Consider the following 27,521-nt stretch of genomic DNA (forward strand, 5'->3'; position numbering starts at 1 on the left):
TTGGGGGAAAAAAAGCTCTAACACCTGATATGACTCAGAAGTTTTCACTCTTTTGCTTTTGCTAGACTGTCTGTTTTTCAGGCGTGAGAGGGGGTGATTGCACTTAACGTAGCCCTTTTTCACAGTGCAAGAACGTGTGTAACTATAAATAGAAGTTACACTCTATTACTTATGTGTAACAATATTGGCAGTACACCACTCAGCAGACCCAGTGTAAGATCACATTTGAGCTTTTTATTCAAGTATGTCTGTGGTATGGTAGTCAGTCAATAATGTAAAACTTTTCAAAACAAATAGCTTGGCAGCTATCCAGCTCACCCATCACTTTCTGCTTTGCTCTGCGCACAGCCACATACTCACGCTCAGCTCAGCGCTCACAGAGAGAGAGAGAAGAAGAGAGAGATCTTATTAATGTACAAGGAAAACAGGGCTCATGTGTGCCACGTTACACCTGAATCTCGTACCCCAAACACCACCCAATTGTTGCAGATTTCTGCTAAAACGCACTCGAACCTGCTACAGTATCAAAATAATATTACTTATACTGCGGAATTCTGTATAGTTACGTTTAAGTGAATACACACCTGATTCCACAAGTTGTTATAAAGTAATACTTATACCTATGTAAACTTAGTTAGAACTAGGTCTAATCATCTAGACAATTATTTGACATGATTTTGATTAACCATTGGATTCCACAATTATATGTTTCCGTATAAATCTATATAGATTGTAAACACAAGTTTCATTCTCAGTTAGGTTCTTCATTATTAAAAAAAAAAAAAAAAAAAAAAAATTTTATCATGTCAGTCAATGGCTTTGACCTATAGACTATTAGATCAAACTGTGTGTTGTCTTGTAATATTTAGTACATTTGTATATCTTTGCCAAAATGTGTTGTAGATGAAATGATTAAGTTCATTAGTTATTTAGTTTTTGCCATATTATGAAAGTACCATAAAGTCATCAGAAAAGGCATTTTAAATCTTTAATTGTAATAATGTGCATTCCTATTCATTTTCAATCAAAATTTCATAATTGTGAAGGCCTAGTTAGAACAACTAATGAGGATTTACATTTTTTATACACCACCACAAAACATGCCTAAAGCACTAACCTTAACTGTTACTCATAAGTAATTTTGAATTATTAATTATTATAAATTATTATATTAGTGAATTATTATAAATTGGTGCCTGATACTTGTACTGAGCATTAAATAAACTGTTATGCTAGTGAGACTGTTAAAATGATTTTGTGAAAACATTTTATTTAGTTGTAAATATGACAAGTTGTGGAATTTAGATATGTAGTTACAAACATGTATGTTGTATATAGTATTATTACCATATTTAGTACATAGTAACAATCGCTTACTTCCTAGTTGGTCTGTGTAGTTGCACTGCATCTTACTGTGAATATATAAAGTGAGTAAAATAAAGCGTCACTGATGAAGCTCTGTCCATCCTGTAGCTGTCCAAGTTGTCCAGGAAGGAAAGCTTCTCACCAGCTCCTGTAGACACACTGCCTGTTGATGCTTAAAGGGTTTTGCAGAATTCGTGGTTTTCGGTACTGATGATGCTGAATAAGCTTGAAAGGTCATGCAGTGAAACGCCTCTGTGTGTGACTAATCAGAAAACGTCGCTGTAAGCAGAACAGAGAAAGAGAGCAGCACTTTGCCTCATGGTCGTGTGTCTGCGGGAACAGAATCGACTCTGACAGCTCTGTGGGAACGGAATGGTGTAGAGAGGGGATGGGGAACAAAGGGAGGATTTAAGTGGACTCATGTCAATGATGTAAGCTTTGACTATCTTTCCCTTAGGACACAGTGTTAAACCAAATGCCATACATCTATACAAGCCATCTTCACCTCAGTTTCAGCCAGAAAAAGATAGAGGTTAGGTAGAAGAGGCTAATGCTATCCAAGATACATAAGCTTTATTTTTAGAAGATGCAACTACTGTGTGATTTTCTTCAAGTGTTGTGACCATGTACAGAGCAATAGGAGCATTTGTGCCAACTATAACTTTCTTTTTGTTTTATGAGGAGGATAACGAGGAGGCCAATTCACTGAAGTACAGGGATAAAACAAGGATAACCATAAATTTGCTATTTATATATAAGATGTCAACATATCTAGCTCTTTTCTTGTCTAGTGCAAAAAGTAATAAATCAAATTGCCAAGGTAGGATATATCACAAATTAGTTTCACAATATTACTGTTAATGTCACATTACCTTTGTCTACTCTTCAGAACATTGAAACGCAGATTCAGTTTGCAGCTGCTTCATTATTTTCATTGCGTTGGTTTATTGAAAATGTCAGATGGTATGTCTGAAAAATGTCACGCTGTGCAACAACATTTTGATCTAGACACCACTAGCTCTCAACTACTTGTATGGTATACTTAAAAGTTTACTACTTAGTGCTGTATGGTTTAGGATGTTGCACTTTGCTTACATTCAACTGGTTAAGCTGGCTACTGGGCAGTGAAATTACTCAAAATCTGCCTTTTCACAGTTTCTTATTTCTTCTTAGGGCATTGTGGTGTAGCAGGTAGTATTGCCTCCTTAAAGCTCCAGGGTCCCTGGTTCAATCGTGAGCTCGGGTTACTGTCTGGTGGAGTTTCTGTGCATGTTCTCCCCATGTCTGCATCAGTTGGTGGTTTCCTCTCACCACCAAAATAACCACCGAAACCTTGACCAGGATAAAGCCATTACTGAAGATAAATTAATTAATTCATTTATCTTTGTGAAACAGTATTTCCAGGTGAAAATGTCTCAGAACCCAAGAAAAACTAGTGTGCACACACTAATGAACTTAATATTCATAAGAAAATCTTATACAGATTTCCTGTGTTAATTCAGCACACAGCTGTTATATGGTATTGACCTTTTTGTTGTAAATGTAAAATGTATTACATGTAGAGGTTTTCTATATTTTCACAGATATTACAGTGAATTATACTGACAAGCTGAAACCTATTTCACTTATTTTAAAAGAATTTTGCTGTAGCAGTGTTAATTGGAGAGTGATGATCCAGCACAGAACGGCATAATGAGGTCATGTTGAATTGTCTGTGAGAAGGAGAAATGTCAGGACATGCAGAAATAGACATAAATTAAAAATTCATATCAGTTGCTTTCTTGAGAATCCTAAACAATGGATGGCATATAACAGTTGGGACTTCTCAGTGGTTAGCTCCTTTCTGCACTGCTAAGTGATTTATTTATTTATTTATTTATTTATTTATTTATTTATTGGTTTGAAAGACTCTTTTATATACATCACAACAGTGTTTTTTGCTGCGTTCCTCTACATTACAACACAAAAGTTTTATGTGATGGCTTTTACCGTAGCTACCTCCCAAGAAGCAGAAGACTACCTGTCAGGATCATTATGCTGCTGTTTAGTGAAGAGCTTGCTGTGACAGTAAGTCATGCAGGGATCGTTAGGAACACTCAGACCTGGGCTGTTGTCATATGTAACCCTGGGTTAAAGCCACAGTGGGGCAATATTAGTGTGAGAGACTGATGAGATGGTCTGAGCTCCCACTGTTCCACTCATCCACTGATCAACAGTGTAAACAAAGTGGCTTATCTGTGATGTTTGGGTTTGTAGAACACAGGAAAACTAGGGGGTGCATTTAAAAAAAAAATGCTTAAAGGAGAGGGAAATAATTTATGTAAATAATGACCAGACCCAGTGAGCTCTGACTGACCATAGACGTCCACGGACATCCATTACTGAGCCAGTCCTGGCCTATAAAAAGAATTTTTATTGGTCGTGTTCTGCCTTGATTTAGCCCCTACTTTTAGTCCTTAACTTTTTGGTCTTCATAGAAACATATTAACAATATTCACTGCATGTATTTTAGGGTGCTTTCACAACTATAAACACATTTCTGAGTCTAAATCAGAGCAAAATTTATACTGTTGGTTCATTTGCTACTTGGTTTAGTATAACTTCACATTGCATGTAATTAAACAAACTAAAGAGCAAAAAAACATTGGCCAAGGGGTGTACAGTGCTGAAAAGAAAGTTTTAAAACTTAATGGTCACAACTGTGGCAAAGGAAAAAGGTAAACAAGTTTGCATAGAAATCACAAAAAATCACAGAGGCACGGATAACACAAGGCCGGCAGTCAATAAGTTACTAGATAATTATAGAAATAACTACTGTAGTTTAAAACCTTTTGTGTATGCTTTCAACATTTATTTTCTTTTTTTGTTCATTGGTCCAAATTTCTAGAACATATAGCATTTCTGCAGTGTTACAGCTCTGTCTTTAGGCTGAGTTTGTGCCTCGTGGCTCATCCTGTAACCCAAAATACACAATATGTCTAGTTCACTTCATGCGGATGGGTCAATTCAGGATTCATATAATATGAGTATAATTAGCTGATTATCCAAGCTGCAGTGTATGTAGGATGATCTTATCTCATATATTTTGCCTCTAGGCTCAGATCCTTCCAGAAGGCCAAATGGAGCAGGATGTGGAGAGCCCCGTCACAGTAAGACAGCCACGGCTGCCCAAGCAGGCACGAGACGACGTGCCCAAGCAGCTTCAGGACAGCGATCGAGCCAAGCGCAAGATCCAGCGTTATGTGCGCAAGGATGGCAAGTGCAACGTGCACCATGGCAACGTCCGCGAGACCTATCGCTACCTCACAGACATCTTCACCACACTAGTGGACCTGAAGTGGCGGTTCAACCTCTTCATTTTTGTGCTGGTCTACACAGTTACGTGGCTCTTCTTCGGCCTCATGTGGTGGCTGATTGCCTACGCGCGAGGGGACCTGGAGCACATAGGCGACGATACGTGGACACCGTGTGTCAACAACCTGGAGGGTTTCGTCTCGGCCTTCCTGTTCTCCATTGAAACTGAGACAACTATTGGTTATGGGTACCGGGTGATCACAGACAAGTGCCCAGAGGGCATCGTGCTCCTGCTAGTGCAGTCGGTGCTGGGCTCCATTGTGAATGCCTTTATGGTGGGCTGCATGTTTGTGAAGATCTCACAGCCTAAGAAGCGTGCAGAGACATTGGTGTTCTCCACCAACGCTGTCATCTCAATGCGTGACGGGCGCCTCTGTCTGATGTTCCGCGTCGGTGACCTGAGGAACTCACACATCGTTGAGGCCTCTATCCGAGCCAAGCTGATCAAGTCCAAACAGACCAAGGAGGGGGAGTTTATTCCCCTCAACCAAACAGACATGAATGTGGGCTATGACACAGGCGATGACCGCCTCTTCCTTGTGTCCCCACTCATCATCTGCCACGAGATCAACCAGCATAGCCCCTTCTGGGAGATCTCCAAAGCCAACCTAGCTAAGGAGGAACTGGAGATTGTTGTGATTCTGGAAGGCATGGTGGAGGCCACAGGTAGGAACACACACATTTTTTAGTGAACGTAAACCAGAGACTCATAGGCTTCAAAGAAAAAAAAAGAGCTCTTCTACATTCATATGAAAAGGTTAGAAAAATCATCTGCATGTGTATCTTTGAAAGTATGTTTTTGTGCCTGGTGTGTTTTATTGAAAATCTTGCATCATGCTTTCAGCTGTGAGTCCAAGGACTATTGAAGGCCTGTGTGTGAGGTCAGATATGTCTAACCAGGGAGCGTAAATGAGATGGTCTTTCATTAGCAACAGAATAAAATCCGTCTGGCTGGCAGAGATGGTGTGTTGTAGAGAAACACTCTCTGCAGACAGAGATTCTACTGATTAGATGGAAAATAAAGTAAGTGCCATTAAAGGAGAGGAAAAGACATCATGCTGCATCGTATACACAAACAGAGCGTTCGAAACATACATTCACTTACTCACTCACTCACAGATCAGAGTCTTCCAGAGTATGGGTTGTGTGATATAAATCCAATCAAATTAAGTTCATGTTTTCCATCTAGTCATGACACATATTTTATATATAAGCTGCATGACTAAGCTAATTTATGTAGAGCTTTCATGTGTTTATTTACAAACACAGGGAAAAGTACCTGAACCATTTACCTAATTCCTTTTCTGAAGCAATTTCAAGATGAACAGCTCATATCCGAATCTCCATTCGAATGTTCTAGTGCTTATTGTAGTCAATTACGTAATTGGTGAACTATTATCACTAATTGGTGTATGCAATAACAGAACAACATTTCGTATCTGCCCGAGCTGGAAATCAAATTTGATGTTGCTGTCAGTGCTTGTAGTAATAACAAATTAAAGCACTGTTTTGTATAATTCAGAATTTTTGAGTGGCTTTGAAAAGGAAGACCACACTACAAAGTGTGAGAAAGAGTGTCATGTCAAAATTGAGGCAAATCAGATAAAAATCCATAGTAACACTAGCACTGATGTTAGCATCCAGTGTTAGTGGTTAAAGGATTCCCTCCTGGCTAGTCTGTGATTGGTGCTGAGAGGAAAGAAATAACCTGGCAAAAAATCTGTGAAAAGAAAGAAAATTATATATTTTTCTTTATCAATTATTTGTACATTGCACAAAGTAAACAATATAATTAAAGACTAAATGCGAGCATACATTTCCACTGTTAAAATTGTGAATTATACCACCATGTAAGGGTTAATGATGAGGATTGACCATTTTAATCTCAGTGCTACAGTATTTTACTTGTAAATTTTGCTTCACCAGTACCATTCAAAAACCTAGCTCCTCATAAACCAAAGTTGATGCTAAACTCAAGCTGTGCTAAGTGCACTAACGTTACTAGCATTACTAGTGCTGAGTTGCTAACATTCTAATGTATGTATAAATATCCATCCATTTTGGATTAAAGCCTATAAAAACACATATCTTGCAAAGATTACTCATAGGGAGATGAAGAGAGATGTCAACAGCTTGAATGGTTCATCAGTTTTCACCCCACCATATTTGTGGGAGTGGTTAATGCTTGATACAGAATTTCTAAAATGACAAAAAAAGAAAAAGAAAAGAAAGAAAGAAAATAATAATAAAATGTCAGTGTGGTGAGTATGGTTTATGTGGGAACAATATGAAAAAATCAGGAGCAGCATGCAGGAAGTAAATAATATTTTTAACACAGCACTCTAGACTATTCCAGAGCCCTGCATATGGTCATAGATCATTCCCGGGTGAACAAGGTTGTCCAAAGAGGAGGATCTGCATTAATCCTGAATCTCATAGATCTTAACTTGTAAGGTTGCAGCCAGTTTAGGAGGGACTTGGGAGCATGGCCAGATAAAAGCAGCAGTGCTTCAAAATGAAAGCAAAAAATTGTAGCTGGTGAGTTCAGCACAGTGGTAGAATAATGTGGTTGTATTCCTCTGAGCCTTTTAAGAGTCTTACCACGTTTACAGCCAGCAGAACTCTCTCTAGATTTCTTCCACACACTTGATTCAGCTGCAAGATACAACTCAGTTCATTCAAAATTGAGCACTGTTCATTCCATATCCAGACCAGGTTATTCTCTGGGCAGCAGAAGCCAGGCTAATTGGAAGCAGCATTTGACCACTGCAGATTTTCAGGGTAATTGTTGTAGATTACTATTTTATGAGGCCTTTAGCCAGTTGAGCTGTGCTAGTGCAAGGAATACAGATGATCTTTCATTAGCCACAAATCTGAGGCCGCAGCTGCCCGAGCTGTGAACCGCAGGTGAGGCAAAGTGGTCCTCCTGGGAGTATATGATAGACTATGGAATGATCAGTAGTTGAAGGAGAAATTGCAAGCTCTCGTGGGCATGCTGATTTTAATGTTCTATTGAAGGTGTTGTGTAAATGAGCTGGAGAATAAGAAACCTACTGTGAGTGATGAGGCTGCGTGGTGAGCAGCTTGAAGCTGTGGGGGCAAAAGTTTGAGGTTGTATGGAATTAGACTTAGTTGTGTGTGGTGACGTTGTTTTAGGTTGTCTGGGGGCATGGATGTTTCTTTTAGGAAAAGTCTTAGTTTTGAAGTTGAGGAGGTAAAAGCTTAAAGTTGTTAAGGAGAACAGAATTTGAGGTTGTGCATGAGAAATAAGTTTAAGGCCGTGTTGTTTTCAAGTTCTAGGGCAAGAGTCATCAACTGGCAGAACACAGCAAAACCCAGTACCAAAAAGGTACAGCAACAGAACCAATAAACATATTAAACAAGTTGCATTAGCATCAGCAACTTTAGCTTTCTAAACATTAACAGTAAGTTAGCAGAGCCTCATCCAATCCAATCCAATCACATCCATGTATGTAAATTATTTAGCTGAAAGCATCTAACTGAACCTGAGACTAGCTACAGGACTGAAGACATTAGCTGAGAAAAGGCAATGTTTTTACTGACTTTCTTGATTCATCCTTATATTAACCCTTTCTTGTGAGATTAGCAAACTGATCGTGTGACTTGTTTAAAAAAATTTTCTTAAATGTTTGAAGATGATTGGATGTGTTTACTCCCCCCATGTCAAATTCAAAGACATGTCCCATCTGTCCAGAGTCCGTGGCAGTAGTTACAGTTGAAGCGCCATTACAAAAAAAACCCTCCAATTGTCTTATTCATAGATATAATGGTTAAGGATTAAAAGGTAATTGTTGTAAGTAAGGAATTTTATGAAGCTAGACCTTTTAAAATTGTACGTGCATAGTTTTAGGAGGTAGAGTTTGAGGTTGTGTGGCAGGAGGGCAGAGTTTCAGCTTCCTATTTTGGGGCAGATGATGTTGCAGTTGCTTGCTTGAGTCAGTGAGGCAAGAGTAATTCAAGTGGGTTACTCCCACAGGATTTAACAACATTCTGCAAAACCACACACACACACACACACACACACACACACACGCAGTCAGTCCAGAGGGAACACTCAGACAAACCTGCCCTGTGTGAGTTCCCGCATTTTAGAGCTTATGAATGTATAACCTTCCTGCAGTCTGCAGTGTCCTTTTTATGTGCTTGTCTGTATTTGATTATGTGTGTCAGAGAAGGAGAGAACAGATACCTGAGTGGGAATTTGTTATTTATTATTGCTAACACTGCAAGCATTTTCCTGCCAAATGAGCAGAATAATTGTGCTACACATGAGTGGCATGCAAAAAAGGGCCGATGAGGTTTGAAGCATGTCTAACAGGATTACTGTAACAGCATTCTGTACAATGACTGTGGTCCCATGCAAAAAAGGGCTGATGAGGTTCGATGCATGTCTAACAGGATTACTGTAACAGCATTCTGTACAGTGACTGCAGTCCCAACTATAGATCTTACTGTTAATTCACTTTCAACAGTAAAGTAAGTTATTGGGCATGTGTGTGGGGAGGGGGGTTGAGGGTTTTTATATCTTGACAGGGACCATATTTCCCAACAAGGATAGAACTATCTGAAATGGATCACTGGTTCCCACAAGGAAAACCTTTTTTATTGTCTTTTTTTTTTTAGCTTTTATTTAAAAAAAAAAAAAAAGTTTTGCTTTGGAGGTTAAAGCTAGGGTTATGTTTAGGTATATAGGCATTATCTCTGACCCTACACATTAATAATTATGTCGTTGGAAGGTCCTCACAAGAATAGTAAGTAAAATGTGTGTGTGTGTGTGAGAGAGAGAGAGAGTGAGAGAGAGAGAGTGTGTGTGTGTGTGTGTTTTGGCAAGTCTAGACTGAACATTCCAAGCTGCTGCTCCTGTGTGTCCTTGTAGCTGTTTTTAGACTTCATGGACAGCTGTCACGCCTGAGTCAGTCCTCTACTTTTGTCCTCCCTTTTGTCTGAGCTCTCTCTCTCTCTCTCTCACACACACACACACACACACACACACTGCTAAATTGCTGATTATACTGGATTTACTGGGGGAACACTATGACAAAGGCCTCTGTGATCAGCCCCAAGCTTTCTTTCAGACAGTTTTCGTAAATGATGGCAAAATAATGATCTTTATTGCAGGTGTATTTTTAGAGCTCATTATGCAGCCGATGTCGGAAAACCCAACCGATACATTCATTAATCAAGAACAAAGATGACCCTCTTTGCCCCAGAGCTTTTATTCAGCACGATGATCATCACAAGCACTTGACTGGGGAACTAAATAAAGGCTGAACATGATGGATTTTTGCATCTTGGGTTGGAACAATCAGTCGAAATTTCTGCTTTTCCAGCAACTGTGATTCTATTTTGAGTGGTTTGTGAGAGTGGTTGCTATAGAGATGGTGTTAAGAGTGAGAGAGAGAGCATGTGTGTGTGAGTGGCAGGAAAACCCACTGATGTTACACAAGTCTGTTATCTAAACAGCCCAGCACCATCACCATCATAAACATTATTATTATTATTATTATTATTATTATTATTACTGTACAAAGCTAAATACATTACTAACTGATATATGAGAGAAGGCTTTCTTTCTCTTTGACACTTGTGGGATCAGAAATCTTTTCATCTTACGTGATACTCTAAGGCTCTATCTTGGTAGTCTTTGTGTATAAAACCTTTCTTTTTATAAAATAAAGGATTAAGCGTTGTGTAGTACCATGTAGCACCACAGATCAAAACAGCTCAGTTGCTGAGCCTTAAAAGAGCACATGTAGAACATCAATGTGATGCTTTCAGACAAATGTGAAATAGTTACCTTAAGCAGATGATCTCCAAAGCAGCTGAAGGAGCTCTGGAAGAAACCCTAAGATTCCTTGATTTTTGAAAGATACCCTATGATTTCTTTACACTATGTTTGAAGAAGTGCGAGCTTTATAATGCTGATCCAACAGGAATCTCTGGAATATCACTCATTTCTTTTGCTTTATGAACATTACAGTTTAGATCTATGTTACAGGTAAAGTGATGAATGCATACTGTTGGGAAGTAATTCTGTGAATCTATATCATGTGAGCATTTGCCTGTTAGAGCTGCACGAGATGGACATTTGGGGTTTAGGTTAGGCCTCTTTAACATCTCACAGAGCATACTTAACATTTTTAATCAACTTCATACTTCATTACCATTTTAATGGGAACTATTATATATATATATATAGGACAGAGCCTTGTGAATCATTTTTCTTTCACCTAAACTCTCTCTGCTGTGCGTTTTGAAATTAGGAAGCACAGACACATTTGCTGCTGCTGAGGCTTTGGAAATGTGCCTTCGCAGCACTGATGAGGATGTGATTGATGAGATTGATGATTGATGGCAGTGTGAAGGACACTTATTATGAGGGATCTTGCTCTAATGACAGTTTTTTTCAGATTGATCCTTCTGAAGGATCTCAGACTAATCAAGAGTTGTTTCTCCATTATCAGACACCTTCACATGTAAAACTGGAAAACTGTTGTGGTCTCTATCCCCACCTGAGAGCTGGGGCAGACTTACTGTGGAAAATACAATCAGATTGCTTTTATGTTCCACTAGATATGTCATCATCCATGAAACAGGCATTAAATCAGCCAAAAAAAATTAGCGCACAATTTTGGAGCTAACCAACATAGAAGTGAGACATTGTACGGAGAAATATGGAAAGACTTAGATGTGACTAAGCATAAAGATGAAAAGATGAATGTGGAAGACAGGACATAGAATTTAAATGAACTTTGCACATAGACCCATGTTGTTTTTTTCCCAACATCAGTGATATATGCACTTACAAATGCTTTTGTCACTTGGTGTGAAATCAACAGTAATTGGAACAGTGGCAAAATGAATCAGAGGAGAATTTTCTTGGAGCAGCTTGGTCAGCCTCAAGAGAGGAGAGAGCGTCTTCCCAGATCACAACTTGAGTATTGCGTCCATGACTGCAAAATGTTACATCCTGTACATCTAGCTCTAAATACCTGCAGAGCGACAACAAAGACATGAAAACCTGGCTGTTATATAGAACACGCCATAAGTTTTATCAAGGGTGCAAAAACAATGGGTTGTATAAAGCTGTTGGGAATCTAATGCTCATTTTATCTGTTGAGTATGTGAGTTGTGAAATTGAACAATATACATATTTCTATTGGCAAATGCATAATGTGGTGTATCTTTGAGTGTGAGTGTGACCCCCTCCACCCTTTCCCAGTGATTAAGGCATCCAGTGACACAGATGGTGTTTGATACAGGGCTGTGACGAGAGGGAAAAAGGGCACTGTTTAATGTCCATTTTCAGAATGGGTGCAAAGCGAGACAGAGTTCAGCTTATTTTGGGATATATAGACCCCTGAGTGACGTCACTCTGCTGTCAGACACATCTCCTTGGTTAACGAAAACAAAGTGGGAGAGTACAGTGATTTTTAAGAGCAAGCCAAATTTGTTTTCAAAATATCATGTTCTGCTGCTTCAGGTGCCAATACTCGGAAAAGTGTTCATAAACACATTCTTTCATACCGTATACTTGGACACCTTTCCAAGCCACCAGAAGGCAGTACTGCAATACTGATGCTTCAGAGTTGTGATGGTGATACTGAGATAAAATGCACAGAACTGATAGGCAGTTAGAAGGGATAATTGGTCTGAGGAGCTTAGCTTGGCTAGGGAATAGGTTTATCTTGCTAGTTAGCTCATATGCCTGATTTATATTGCTTTAACAAACCTATGTAGCATGCCTAAAATCTATATCAAGATACTACCTAGCTAACACTAGATAGCTAAGTCACGTCCCTACTGAGCTAACTTTGTTCAACTAATTAATACATTTAAGGCATCTGGCTGGGCAACACCTCAGATTTCAGTACCACAATGTCCTTAGTGGTGTAATCATAAAACTTTATGTCTTTAATGTGCCCACAAACAAAGTTTTAAACATCAAGAGACGTGTATGCCTTCAACTTCTCTCTAGTATAAACGCTCAGAGTTTCTAGGAGATATGTGTAATGGTCCAACCATTGCAAGCTAGGCTACCACTTAGGATCATTTAGCCACTGACAGGGTGCCAAGCCATAAGGATCTTCTAGAGTTACACCATTTGAAAGTGTTTAGCCGAATAGTATTTCCAGTCTTTTAATGGTAATCCATAATAATAAGTGAATAACATCCACTTATAAGTGGATATCGTAAGTGGATAGCTAATATCAATCAGCTTCCTAAATAAAATTCTTGATAGATTCTTCAGTCAGATTAGAAGTAAGTAGTGCCAAGTTGCAGCTACTCAGGTCTTTTTAAGGTTGTGTGTGCATCTCTTTGTGTTTACGAACACTAAAGGAGTCTATAAGCATGGGTATTAATTAAGCATCACTAATTAGGATTTTTGTGACCAGAGCTTGCACTCATTCTGAAAATACACATTAAGTTAAATTGTTCAAGTGTACAGACACTGCAGAATCACATCGTGACAACAATGGGGTTTTATTCAATATTCTGAGGTTTCGTTCTATACTCTCAAGTTTGATCAATATCCATAAATTCCTATATTTATAGTAATAGGTTATTACTCTGCACAGAATTGTATCGCACAAAAACAAGTACTTTACTTGATAATATAGTGCAGGTTTAAATGTTGGGAGATGCCCCCATACCCTTTTGATGAGCTTCAAAATCAAATAAAGAAATTGTGGGAATTTAAGCTCTGAGTAAACTAGCATGCTTTGGAAATTAAGCTATGAGTAAAGTAATTTGTTTTGCAGATGTTGCTGCACTTTTTTCCCCTAGTGTTCATACTACTGCAGTCAGCAACATCTATCTGAAAAGTTCCAGTAAACTGAAATGTTAGAATGACAGTGTCATGCAGAGATGGCCTATAGCAATACTGATGCTTCAGAGAGTTGTGATGGTGATATTGAGATAAAATGCACAGAAGTGATAGATCAGCATTTATATATGAATTATTAGTGACAGAAATTATCTGCTCTAAGGGCTGTAGCTGCATTCCAAAGCCAAACTGTCAGACAACATGAATAAGGATTCAGACAAATCTGGATGGATCATGTATACATGGCTGGCTCCAACTTGTGTGAAGGCTGTCAAAACAACCTGCCTGTGGTCCAAAGCTGTGTGTCCCAAACCAGAGATAGTAGAGAGCAAGAACATTACCTCATATCCAGGCTCTCCAGGACAAGGGATGGAAGAAATACTGAGAAATTATACTTAAGTGAAAGTATAGATAATCTGCCAAATTTGCATATAATGTACTCAAATGAAAATAAATACTTTTAAATGTACTCAAGTATTTAAATTTTTAACTAATAATATTAAATTAATATCATGAAAACTTTCATTACTTACCTAAAACTGTAGCAACTATGCTATTTTACCTGATAACAAAGATCATTCAGTCTCTGTAAGTTTGCTTGTCATATGCATGGCTAATGCTACATAGTTAGCTAATGAATTAATCAGAAAAAGTATTATTTACAGTAAATTATCATCCAAATAACCAATTACCATTAGTTAGAATTTGACGTGCTGTCTAACCAATTTATGTTAACTACTGAAACTGATGCTAGTTTAATCTGGCATTAGCAAAGCAACCAGGCTAACTTAGTTGAATATGGCCATTTATGTAGTCAAACTTACCACGGCATGCTCTTTCAAATTTGATCGAGTTCATGCTTTCTAGGGAGGCAAATGAGACACCTCATTTCACTGAGGTAGGGCCAGGAATGCTTATCCTCAAGTTCAACACTGCAGTCCAGTGGTTTATCCAGCTTCAGTGTTAACTACATTGTGTAACATGAGACGGTCACAGCAGATGATGAATTGACATGATGCACAATGTTTTTTTTTTTTTTGTTTTTTTTTTTGGTACAGTGATGTACTAGAACTGATTATAGTTCCCTGGTGGTCTAGTGGCTAAGGATCCTGCATTCTCTCCGCCACCAGGAGTGTACCCTCAGTGTTGGTCCCAAGCCTGGATAAAATGGGAGGGTTGCATCTGACCCCTAACAGGAGCAGCTGAAAGAACAGTAATGTACTAGAAATGATTAGATGCTAAACTAAGTCCATTCGATTAATAAATAGCTAACAGTCATTGTCTGCATGAGAGAAGAGGAGGCCTTTTTGAGTTGTAACGAGTACTTCAAAGGTGTAAATAATAAAAAAAAAAAGGAGTTAAAACTGAGTTTTTTCTTGGAAATGTAATTAGGTAAGAGTATTCCATTTCAGTAATATTCAAGTCTAAAAGTCTAAATCCACCTAAGTCTATAAGTCTAAGTATAGTAATGAAGTACAATTACTCAAGTATTTTTCATCCCTGCTCAGGACAGATATGGGAACCACTGGGCTAAATTCATATGTAGGCAAACCATTAAATTGAATCTAACAAAGCAAAGAATCATCATTTCAAGCAAACAATGGTGATATACCAGAAATAACTTCTGTTCATGAGCTAAGATCATTTTTAGGCCTGTGGAATTACAACTGTGTATGGGTGAACTTCTATATTGTTAGCTTAATAACGTCCTATAGGAAAAACACACCATAAAGAAACTTTCTCTTACTGAGGAAGACAAACTGCATTCCACATCACAAAAAGGGCTCTGTGTGAAGCACATGTTTTGGGAGGCACAGTGTGCCTTTTGCACTGCACAAATATGACGACTTCTTGACAGCAGTGCTGTCTCACTGGCACAGCGGGTTATTACTCAGCAAAATCGTATCACGCTGCTTAAGGATGTGGCCCATGACTAAAGAAACGTAGTTTACTTGGTAGTGAGACTCATTGCTAGTGTAGTGCTGATTTAAAAGCTAGTTGGGAAATTACTCAGTTACTCAGTCCATGCCGTTTGAACAATGAACAAGGCTTATCAGTTAAACGAGGAAGCTGGTTAACAATCTTAGAAGCGCTAAACCTAGGCATACTGGAAGACAGTATTTTCAATCCTACCCAAAGATACCTGGAGTGTTCAGTGGCCACAGACATGAGTAGAGTTTGACAAACCTGTAAACAGACTTGCATGTCAAAGAGCCTCCATTGTAGAATCATGAGCTCATGTTCACTGGCTGAAGGACATCGTTTGAACCTAAATCAAAACTTGCAAGCTTACCAAAAGTCAACTCCAAACATACATACGGAATATCTTTGGTATTGTCCATGATTTTGAAGGACTATGAAAACTTGCAGGTTGCAGGAACACTGTGAGAAATGGAAATCTGGTCCAAGAGTTCTTAGACATACTCCAGCTCTCCAAAGATGTGACTTTCTTGGATAAGTGCAAACTCTTGTGAATCTAAAGGAAATGCTTCTGCAGATAATGTTGCCAATCTCCCTCTCAGAGAGGGAGGAACTGGATGAGAGAAATACTTGCTGCTGCACTTGGGAAGAAATCTAACAGACCATTTCTGACATCAAACAGATGCGGCAAGAGAGGAGATTTGGAGCTGGATGGAAAATGTAGCAAATTTCACACAGCAAATGATAGTCATTAACATGGGACAAGAATAATAACCTAGTAGCTCCTGTATACCTTCGCCCTACATAGCAACACAAATACACCTGCTTAGGCATGTGGGTGATAAAATGGCCACCTGTTTCAACCAGTATGGTGGAGTCCTAGGTTAATTAATACATCTGCAAAGGTGATGAGTTCAAAGACTCATCTGGGCAAAGTCTCAAGATGAGTTGAAACATTTTCCACTGGAAGTGGAATAGCAACCCATTCAGCAAACGTGTCAGTAGATGACATTATTTCAAGATGGGCTTTGGCTGAATATATTGATTACGGCCAAGGAACACATTCACATTATTTAAAATTTTGGACATTCCATGGTCTTTGCATTTGTCTGAAGGCAAGACTCAGGGTAAAATAAACTAATTGTCTTCAAGAAATGTCATTCAAAAAGCATCAAAAAGAAGTTTTGTGGTCAGAAGGCGTACATGGTGTAATACCCAACCAGTGGCTGATGGTCCGTGCTACTGAGTTCTTCTAATTACTAATGCTAATGACAAAGATAAATATGTTTGTGACAATGGATTCTTTGGCTTGTTATTTCATATTCCAGATATGTCACATCTGTATCATTCTGACCACTCCAGCTTTCACCTCATTGTGAGTTTCCATCACATCTATGGAGGCATGATTTCTTACGGCAACACACACTTATATTTAGAATATTACCTAAACTATGTCATGGTTGGCAGGTCTATATGATTTCAGTTTGCACCCATATGCTAGTAAAACAACTCTGATTTGAGGTCATTGGGCTTTGATTAACTATTTAAACGATGCTTTGATTGAAGTAATCTGGATTACTCATATGGCCAGGAGTGTTACTTTAATGTTTAATGACTTTTATTGGAGCTGGAACATGATATACGGTACCTGAGTGGCATAACAGAAAAGCATTTACTTTTTTCAGTTTTCATTTGGCAGGCTTACTGTATAGCCAAAGTGATTTATAGTTGAGCTGAGCAAATGAGGGGCAATAACCTTTCTCAAGGAACCAACATTGGCAGCTTGGTTGTACCAGGATTCGGTACCAGATTGGCAGTACCAGGATAGAACTCACCAACTTCTGATCAGTAATCCAGAGCCCTATCCACTGAGCCACCACTACCAGCATTTGCCATATTATCCAGAGATTGTGAGTTCAAATCCTGACAATGCCACAGCCAGCTGTGGCCAGGATTTCAAGAGACCAAAAATTGGCCATGTTCTCTATCCAATCTATGAGCTAATGTATGCAAAAGAGGGCATTTAGTGCTTTCCTCCAAGTGTTCAGCTGCCCAGTGATGTAGCATGAGTAGCAGTTGGAGAAGATGCCCTGGCTTCATGTGTCTTGGAGGAAGCGCATGCAGGACTTCACTCTCCCCTGGTTTGTAGCTTTGGTGTGATAGGACAGAGTTAGCTAGTGGGTGGGAATTGGGAGAAAATTTGGTCATTTACCAAAAAAAAAAAAATGATGTAGTAAATGCAGAAATAATCCATATTTATGTGAATATTAATTTAATGATAAATTACAACTCCATTCAACTGAGGCAGGAGATGAGACATTAAAGCAAATAGTTTTAGTCTTTGTTATCCATAATATTTGCACAATATAAATTGTACTTAAAAACATCTGTAAAAATTATCCAAACACTGCTGAAATATGTTTCAGACCTGTGGGAAATGTTAACTGAATGTTAATCCTAAATTTCCTAACACAAGCTTTAGAACACTTAGTCCTGGCTCTGAGAATGAAATTTAAAAATAGAAAAAAAAAGGGCTCTTCAAGAGTGCTTTGGATAGTTATGGTGTTCTGCTTGGCACTTTCTCTGAAAGAGAAGTGTTGTGCAAAGAACAGTTAATTGTTCCCACAGAAGGACAAACTGAAAAACTTTAGGTTTTTAGATTTTTTTTTTTCTTAAACAGTTTACATATGCTAGATGTCACAGGTTCACTGACATTAATACTTTTGGTACACATCACCAGTCTACATGGAAGAGAGGTCTACATGCTGTTCTTCACAGTTATGGGATAGCATCAGCACTAGGTCATATTAATGATTGGAGATGTTTAATCATTTTCTGCATAGAGCAGCTTTAGTGTAGCTTCTAACATCAAAGAGAGAAACTTCTCCAGTAATTGGTATCCAGTGTTGTCCACACATTTCTTATTATGAGGAAGAATTGAAGAAAATAATTGTTCTCCTCTGTTCCTGATCAAAGTGATGTCTTTTTATAGATTTGGTTCAGGTTTATTTTCATACCAAGCAAAAACCAGTGGCTTATGTAAGACCACAATATGAGTAGAGCTGGATCATTTAACTTATTATGACTAAGAAGATTTCCCTTTTTTTTTTTTTTTTTTTTTTTACATTTCCTCTTATTTAATTTATATCACAGATCAACTTACTCGTATGGTGTATGAAATGCGATAGTGCTTTAGTAATGTTAATGTTGTTAATTCATTTATCCTTTCGTTATGTTTATTTAGGTCTTCTATCATGTAATCATCCAATTAATCAGTCATTTATTCATTTATTGATTTACTCTTCAATTATTTACTTGCTTTTCAATAATCATTGGACTTGTTTTCCCCTTAGTCATACATTATTAGTAATTGCTCAGTCTCATATGATCAAACCAGGGATTGTTGGAATGCAATCTATGAATCTGAATTGTGTCTATGAATACATGTCTATCATGTCATGACATTTACATATGACATTTATTTGTACAGTTCATCTAGAGAAGTACATTTTATACATCATAATCCAGCAATACCTTGTTACATCCATGGGTACTGATGCACGTGCCACACACATATACATACACTGAAATGATCTGAACACTGCTTATTCGCATGCAGCTCACACACTCACTCACACACACACACACACACACACACAATGAGAGTCAATGAGGTCAACTGGAGCAAGGGCACAAAAATAACAGCTGGCAGCATCTTCCATGGTTGACCTATTGCTATGGCGATGAGCAAGGGGAACATGCCTCAAATACTGTATGTCATTGTAAAGTGACCACATACACCCAGAGCTGGGAAAACATTCTGCAGAAACAGGAGAAACAGCAGCCTCTCTACATAATTCACGTATTCATCACGTTTTCCTCATAGCCAGTGGCCTTCTGACACCTGCCTGCTGTTCTCCACCACTAGCACAAAAACACTATGTTAAAACACAAAGGACTTTATTCCTCTGTGTGAGTGTATGTCTGCGTAATTTGCATCGGTCATGATGGATGTATGAATGTGAATGAATAAATGGATTGATGGATAGACAGAAAGACAGACAGACAGATATACAGATGGGTAGATAGACTGATACAGTAGCAGTACATAATTAGTGACCAAAGAAATAAGTGGTAAATAAATAGAAAGTGCAACATACAATTAATAGAGTTAAAACGTTTGAGTAAAATACTTGGTGCTACTCTGCAATGACTGAATTAGATGGCAGGAGAGCTCGTATGTCACGCATGTGTTTGCCTCTGATAACAGAGGGAGCGCTGATCATTTCTTACACTGACCCTTTTCTCACTATTACCTGCCAAGTTTCTTTCACTCCAGCAGCGCAGGACACTAATCCTCAAACCATATTTTCCCAGCTTAGCATCATCAGCCTGCTGATCCAGGATCAGCTCTTCCTCTCTGTCTAATCATATTCACCAGGATATAAAGGGCAAAAACTGCTCCTGCATCAGCCAGCTGACTGTGAGGAGTTTGCATACACGTGGTACAAGCAGCAGCGGCTATACAGGATCTGGATTTAAACTGCACGGATAAACTGAACAGCTCAGACGGAACCTTTCCATGTTCATGTGTAGTAGAAGCTAATCAAAATGCTTTGAGGACTAAGCTACAGTTCTGTTAGTAATGTCCAAAGCTAACCATTCTCCAAGGAAGTTTACACAATATGTATCACTATATATAGATTTGGCCATCTTAATCATTGCCACACTCTCTCTCTCTCTCTCTCTCTCTCTCACACACACACACACACACACACACACATCTTCTTGGTGAATAACTGCTCCCCTGTATCACTGTGATAAATGGCCATTCGGGCTCTCTGCAAGTACGGAAAACTCTAGCACTGCACTGCTTTACTATGTCTACACAGTGACAGATAACGGGAATGTGACATCAGTACAATTCTATAAATAACAGAAATAAAATAGCCATTTCTGTATATACATTTATTTAGCTGTAGATTAACAGATCATTGTTCATACACATTCCTGTTTCAATTATTTCATTATCTGTAGGTATGATTTGAGATTCAGTCATCCAGATTATTTTTTAAAATAATGTAATGTAGTTTTAAAAAAAAGCTGTGGTTGTTTTTTTTCTCACTTTGATCAGTTAGTGTAAGCCTTGCAGAATTGTGCCTTTATTTTTCTTTGTTCTTGACAGGAATGACCTGCCAGGCACGCAGCTCGTACGTGGCCAGTGAGATCAAGTGGGGCTACCGCTTCATGCCCGTGCTCACGCTGGAGGATGGTTTCTATGAGGTCGACTACAACAGCTTCCATGAGATCTACGAGACTAACACACCGAGCTGCAGCGCGCGCGAGCTGGCCGAGATGAGCGCACGTTCGCGCCTGCCACTCTCCTGGTCCGTGGCAAGCAAACTGAGCCAGCAAGGCCTGCTAGACTCACGTAATGATGAGGAGGAGCAGGAGAAGGAGAGCAGAGAGACACAAGAGCAGGAACGCAATGGTGACATTGCCAACATGGAGAACGAGTCCAAAGTGTAAAGTGGAGCAAGCAGGGCAGAGCAGAGAGTTTGCTTACTCTCTCTCCATTACACAAAAACACATACATTCTCAGACATTTATCAGACATCCTCAGCAGAGGTGGGCGATATGACAAAAATATAGCACAATGCATGAAGACATTTGTACGATACACAATATGTAACACAGTATATAGGCTTGCTAACAAACTGCCAGTAAAACAGTAGTGTTGCATTTAAAACCATGTGAAAAAAAATATTTAACACTGAAAAGAAGGGAAAATTTAAAAAAAAATCCTTAGAAAATATTAACATTTTACAACATTTAAAAAACAGAACAAATGTCTTACATCTAATCATCTGCTTCCAAGTTTGTAATTGTTATAAAATCACTGACAATATCCGCAATATCTCAGACAAGTGTATTGTGACAATTTGTCATGCTGATATTATATCGTCATATTGCCCAGACTTTATCCTCAGTCTCTCTCTCTCTCTCTAAGGGCCCTGACACACCAAGCCGACTGACAGCCAACTAAACGACTGAGGTTTTGTGGTGTTTCGGCCCTTGTTAGCACAGATCAGTGCCAATTTAACATGTTGCATTGGCATCAGAGGCCAGAGGTCAAAAGAGTTCTCTAACTCACAAGCAGAGAATTATAATCTCAAGTCATAATTTCTTATTTGTTGTTGCTAGTTATATTTAAATTACAGACAGACAATATAAACATTTATGAAAATATATACTGGTAGTTGTTGTACTCTTCGTACAGTAGTATGCAATTTGGCATGAAATACTTAGTGTTCGAGTTTTCGCTTTTTAATACTAATACATGATACTGCCGCTATCTCAAAGGCCGCGAGGCGATCTTCAATCACTCTTGGTTGGTGCTAGTATTTGAAAGTCAGATTGGTGTGTCACTATGGAGAAGATTCCGTGCCAGATAGAAAGCAATCGCATTGGGGAGGAAATGTGAAATCTAATACGCAGGTGGTATTGCTTTACATTTGTGCCATGAGTGCCATGTGCCACACTAACATGCAAAACCTTTATTACAGTGCTCTTACATAGCTTTACCTCTTCAGTGAAAAACAATCGCCAGGGGATTTCTTTATTAAGAATTAAATGAATGTAATTCCTTGTTATATATCCTTGCGTTTTACTTTCATCAGTGCATTGCAGTCATGCCACACTGAAATGCAAACACTGTCCAATCACAGCGTGAAACTGCATTCGGGGGTGTGGTTAGCCTGTAAGCATCAATTCCCAGGGGGTGTTTGCGTCCATATAATGCCCTTTATAGTTTCTCACAGGCTCATTGTTTCTTTAGTCCTACTGCATTAAACCCTTAATCATCAATATTTTCATAATTATTACTTAATATGTGATAAAACTATTAATATTGCTAAAAAGCAATATTAGACTTACTTAGACTTCGACTTCTTAGACTTACTTTTAGCGTGGAGTAGGGTGAACATTTACCAATGAAATCTGTGCTGTGTTTGAGAACAGCAACATGCTGATGTTCTCTAATTGGTTTATATTACCAAGTATATGTGTATAGGTATATTTTTTTGTGTTGTGCATTTAACACACATGTATATTCTTCCAAAGTGTATTTTGCAGCCGATCACATTGTGCAAACCCATAAAAGCAAGTGCATGCAGTATGCAGGAATGATGCTGTCCTAAAGCAGGCAAGAATTTCATTGATAAATCTTGATCCTATACCTAGCTCATAGTATCTTGAATGTGAAGAACATACTTAACTGAAATATCCAGTAGGTGGTGATATTACTCTGTTACTTACTAAACCTGGAATAAGAATGAATAAGGAGAGAAGAGCAGAACAGCCATGCTTAGTTAAGCAGGACATGTGTGACAGCTTCTGTTTTATGTATTTATTAATGAATCCACATTAAAATCATTAACAAATGCTTCCTTTTTGATGTCTGAAGGTACAACATTGCTGAAAGTAAGTCTAAAAAATTTGATAACTCCTAGGTCCTGTTGTGAGCTGTAAGTATTTTAGTCATATTAACAATTTTATCATGTATTAGTAATAATTCTGAAAAGCTTAATGAACAATCAGTTGAGTAGGAATGAAGAAACAAAGAGCCTATAAAGGGTGTTCCTTCATAGGAACAGCAACACGTCCTGGAAAATTATGCTCTTAGGCCATTCTCTCCTCCTCTAATTATAAGCACACCTCCGAGTATAGCTTAGGGCTGTGATTGGCTAGTGGCTGTATTTCAGCGTGGCACTACTGCAATCCAGTGTTGAAAGTGAAATGCAATGCAGCTTTTGGAATTACTTTCACTTATTATGCGAAGTCTGCATTAAATTCTTATAAGCAATGTTTCTCGCTAAAGAGATAAAGCGATGTAAGAGGGTTTTTTGTTTTTCAGTGTGGTAAGCTGTCCTCATGCCATACCGCCTGTGTACTGCGTTTCCTGTTTTCTCCCTGGTTGCTTTTCTATCTGGCAAGGATTCTTTTCCATATGTAACGGCCCTAGCACACATTTTCTCACAGTCACTCTCACACACTTCTGCACACAGGCTGGACCTCTAACACCAAATCCCCTCATTTAAGATATTAAACAATCTCTCTGCCTTCCTGTCTCTCTCTGCTTTGCGTAGCTGGACACCAGTCTGAGATCAGCTCAGGAAAGAGCCCTAAAAGTCGGGCAGAGCACACAGCCTCCTGCAACCCCCTCTATCACTTTTCCTCTTCCTTGCTCTCCATGTCTCTCATGCCCCAAAGAGACTAAAGTTGGACAAACTCAGAGGCTTGGGCAAACTGCATGGTTTCAAATAATACATTTTTTCTTTAAAATAAAAAAAATGACATTATTTTCAGATTTTTAATTGAAAGATTAAAAGTTATATATGTATATGAATACATAGATATATTCTAGGGCATTTACATTTGTATTTTTTGTACATATATTTCAATAATTGTTTTGTTTGAGATGAGTGAACATTTGACAGGTGGCTGTTTGATACTATGTTGATTTGGACCAGGTGTGTATATTCTGCCTTTTGGAAGAAGATTTCTTTACCTTCTGGGTTTTCAGAAACATATATGTATATATCTACGCATGTACAAACCTTAACTGTAGTTGATTTACTCTGTATGATGTATATAAACGATGGTAGGTAGTAGTAGGTGAGGCGCAAATGATCTTTCACTGGATGCAAAAGCTTTAGCCTGGAGTGTGCGAGTGATTTCCGATGGAAGATGTGTTTGGCTCTGACTGTGCATGTCTGCTCTGATATCCCACTAAACCTCAATGTTCACCTTCAGCCCCCTTTAGACTTCCGTTACTTTCTATAGACTCTTAGTACTTCACACCTTTAAACAGAAGGCGTGTGCATGTGTGTGTGTGTGTGTGTGTGTGTGTGTGTGTGCCTCAGGTAGCCTCAGGTGCTGTGTGAGTGTGTAGCTCCCAGATGACTCATGGTGTGCTGTTTGCACATGTTCTCCCTGAAGACTGAGAAACATTTCCTATTTTAATTGTCATTTGTTCATCTGGCAGTCATAAATGAAAACATTTTTCCCCTTAAGGCCCCTCAGGTAAACTTTATCGTTCTTTGATAGACACTCAAACAGAGAGTATGTATACGCTATACACTTCCAATGTGTAATATTTCAGTATTCCTTCACAAAACAGTATAGTATGCTGTACATTTTGGGGATTTGGGCTTTTACCTCAAGCACTGACATCTCTGAGACCTTCTTTTTTCATTAAACCTAGATTTTTCCTGAACATGAGCAACCAAAGAGACCAAGCCCTGTATCGCTAAAGCAATCTGAGAATGAAATGGAAGCCGTTTTTCTTTTTAACTGGATGTTTTAAGGGTAAAGCTGAAATTTGTTACATCTGAAGGGCTTTACATTTTTCTCATTAAAAAAAAAAAAGTAAATCATGTTTAGCAACAACTGAACACACAAGACAGCCATCACTCCTCCAGGACCTTATTACTGATTTCCAGCTTCTTCAAGAAAATGGATCGATTTTGTTGATTATTAATCTTTCAAAAGGTGCATTTCAAACTGGTGGCATAAAGAAGTGTATTTTCAAAATTTGTGGAGTAATATCAAATATAAACCTGCAGCTTGGAATATATACAGTATAATAGCATGCCAAGTACACAAAGTGTGACAGAGAAAGCATTTTGACCTGTTTTAAGAGTAAAGTTGTAAGGCGGTTAGTAAGTTTAGAATCAGAAAGGCAATGTACACCATTCTCAATGTACATTATATTTGCTGAAGTGCCCTTTAATCGTGCTCCTCGACGGACTGAGGGACCCCTCTCCTTTTAAGCAAGCCATCCAGAGAGCAAGACAACCTCCCACACATACACACACACACACACACACACACACACACTCACGCACACAGGTTTTATATCCCGGCTCCTCTGCTCATCTTCACAGGCACGTTGACTCCTCTGTAACTCGATTTTCTAGGGAGAAGTACTGTCAGGAACACTGGACATATTTTACTTTAGTTACTCCTTTTGTTTCCTTTAGATATTGATTTTTAAACTCTTAACTAAGAAGCCATAATATGGTACAATAGTCATCTTTAGTGTTTCTAGAGGTATTTCATCATGATTTTGTTGTTGTTGATTTCTATAAATACTCATGAAATAAACCATATCTCAATATTCCTTTTGTGTTTGCTAAAGATGAAAGTATTCTGTCTTTATTTCACAGATTTCCAGTCTGAATCCATGGGATTTGCACATTATAACATCAGAAGAACTTTATCAAACTAATTATTGTACATAAGGTCAAACTTAACACAAACTGTCCAACTCTATTTTTTATTTTTGAGTATTTACATAGATGCATAGCAATACAATTCACTTTTTTATTTCTTTGAAGAGTTTAAAGGTTTGTTTTTTTCTAAATGCCAACTACTTAAAATAATACAAATAAGAAATCATTTAAATTAATATAAAAATATGAAGACCTCAACAAAGAGCAAGCAAACCTGCTCTAGTTAAATGTCTTTAATTCTTCATTCTTTCTTTTCTTTGTAATTAATAAGATGGAAAATGAGATTAATTTTTATGTACTGTATTCTGTGTGGCTAGCAAATCAAGTGTAATAGACTAGACATGATGATAATAGCAGATTAGATTTCATGTCATGTCTCCACACATGAATGCAGGGATGTAAACCAGACCTTGAGACCACATGTGTAGTGTTCTAATATCAATATACTGATAAAGGGCTTAAAATCTAGCAGGTGGTGGAATCAGAGAAACAGCATGGGACATGGAGATGCTTTAGCTGAGTTGTGGTGTGACCCTCCCTGCACCTGGGGTAAACAATCAATTTTCCAGAAAGAGATCTGTGATGGTATCTATGAAGTATCACCAGGTCATCCACAATTTTATAATTATTATCTTTTGAATGACCTTTCCATGGTGGAAAGCACTATCAACTACCAGCATAGTTTTTACAATCATTAATTTATTTTTATTATAAGCCTAATTGACTAGTCACCTGAAATCAACTTGAATCTAACTACGGTTTTAATAAAACTAGGAAAAGTGCTGCATATGTAAGTAAATATTTTGAAATTATATGTTAACACAATATTTGAGTTCTGAGGGTAGAAAATTTAAGAACAAAAAAAAATTAACAGGCTGATAAATTCCTGTCTACCGTACCTAATCTTTTAAAATTTGGATTATGTTCTGTAATCATAAGGGGATAATGAGAAATATTTTTGCAGTGGAAGAGGTAAAATTAATTATTAACTGAACATATGTCACTGAAGAAATGCTGATAAAAACCTGGAAAAAACAAACAAATAAACAAGGCAACATCTTGTGTTTGAAACTGTGTTTCAGGTCCAGACCACAAGGACCCTAGATGAGATATGATTTTGGATCAGTCCAGCTTTACATCACATGGTTATGAAAGTCTGTAAAAAGTAGTTATGGGATCACATGTTATGTGTCCTGTTTCTGGAGCTGGAGCTCAGGACTCCATCAGTGGACAGTGGATAGATTTTAACCAACCGGACTTCTTGCAAAAACTGTGATGAATTTATTGGTTGCACAATTGCACTATTTGTCCATATAGTACACAATAATAGAAGGGATTTATTTATAATCGCACTATCCGTTGCACCCAGATGAGGATGGGTTCCCTTTTGAGCCTGGTTCCTCACAAGGTTTCTTCCACATATCATCTCAGGGAGTTTTTCCGTTGCCTCTGGCTTGCTCATTAGGGATAAATTCACATATTTACAATATATTTTTTTGTGAATCCATTTATTTCTGTAAAGCTGCTTTGTGACAATGTCCATTGTTAAAAGCGCTATACAAATAAAATCGAATTGAATTGAATTGAATTGTGGTCCAAGCAAAATTAAGAAAACCTGGTTCTTTAAAGCACCCTGAAGGTTCTGTATGAAACATGTTGTATATGGTTCTTTATAGATGGACCTTTACATGTGATTTAATGTCACAGGCACATACAGTAATATAACGAAAACCATAAAA

At 38.1% G+C, this 27,521-nt stretch overlaps 1 protein-coding gene across 2 annotated transcripts in view; it reads left to right on the top strand.

The window, feature by feature from the left end:
- The window catches only part of kcnj6 (potassium inwardly rectifying channel subfamily J member 6), a 64,120-nt gene extending 38,453 nt beyond the window's left edge, over positions 1 to 25,667 (top strand). For both annotated transcript variants that reach the window (XM_026942010.3, XM_026942009.3), the window contains 2 exons: positions 4,461 to 5,385; positions 20,673 to 25,667. In XM_026942010.3, the coding sequence (XP_026797811.1) occupies positions 4,485 to 5,385; positions 20,673 to 21,016 (1,245 nt within the window). In that variant the 5' untranslated portion in view covers positions 4,461 to 4,484 and the 3' untranslated portion in view covers positions 21,017 to 25,667. The remainder of the gene's footprint in view (positions 1 to 4,460; positions 5,386 to 20,672) is intronic.
- Positions 25,668 to 27,521: the final 1,854 nt, after the last annotated feature.

The sequence above is a fragment of the Pangasianodon hypophthalmus genome, chromosome 17 (genome assembly GCF_027358585.1).
Source record: "Pangasianodon hypophthalmus isolate fPanHyp1 chromosome 17, fPanHyp1.pri, whole genome shotgun sequence".
NCBI classification, from domain to species: domain Eukaryota; kingdom Metazoa; phylum Chordata; class Actinopteri; order Siluriformes; family Pangasiidae; genus Pangasianodon; species Pangasianodon hypophthalmus.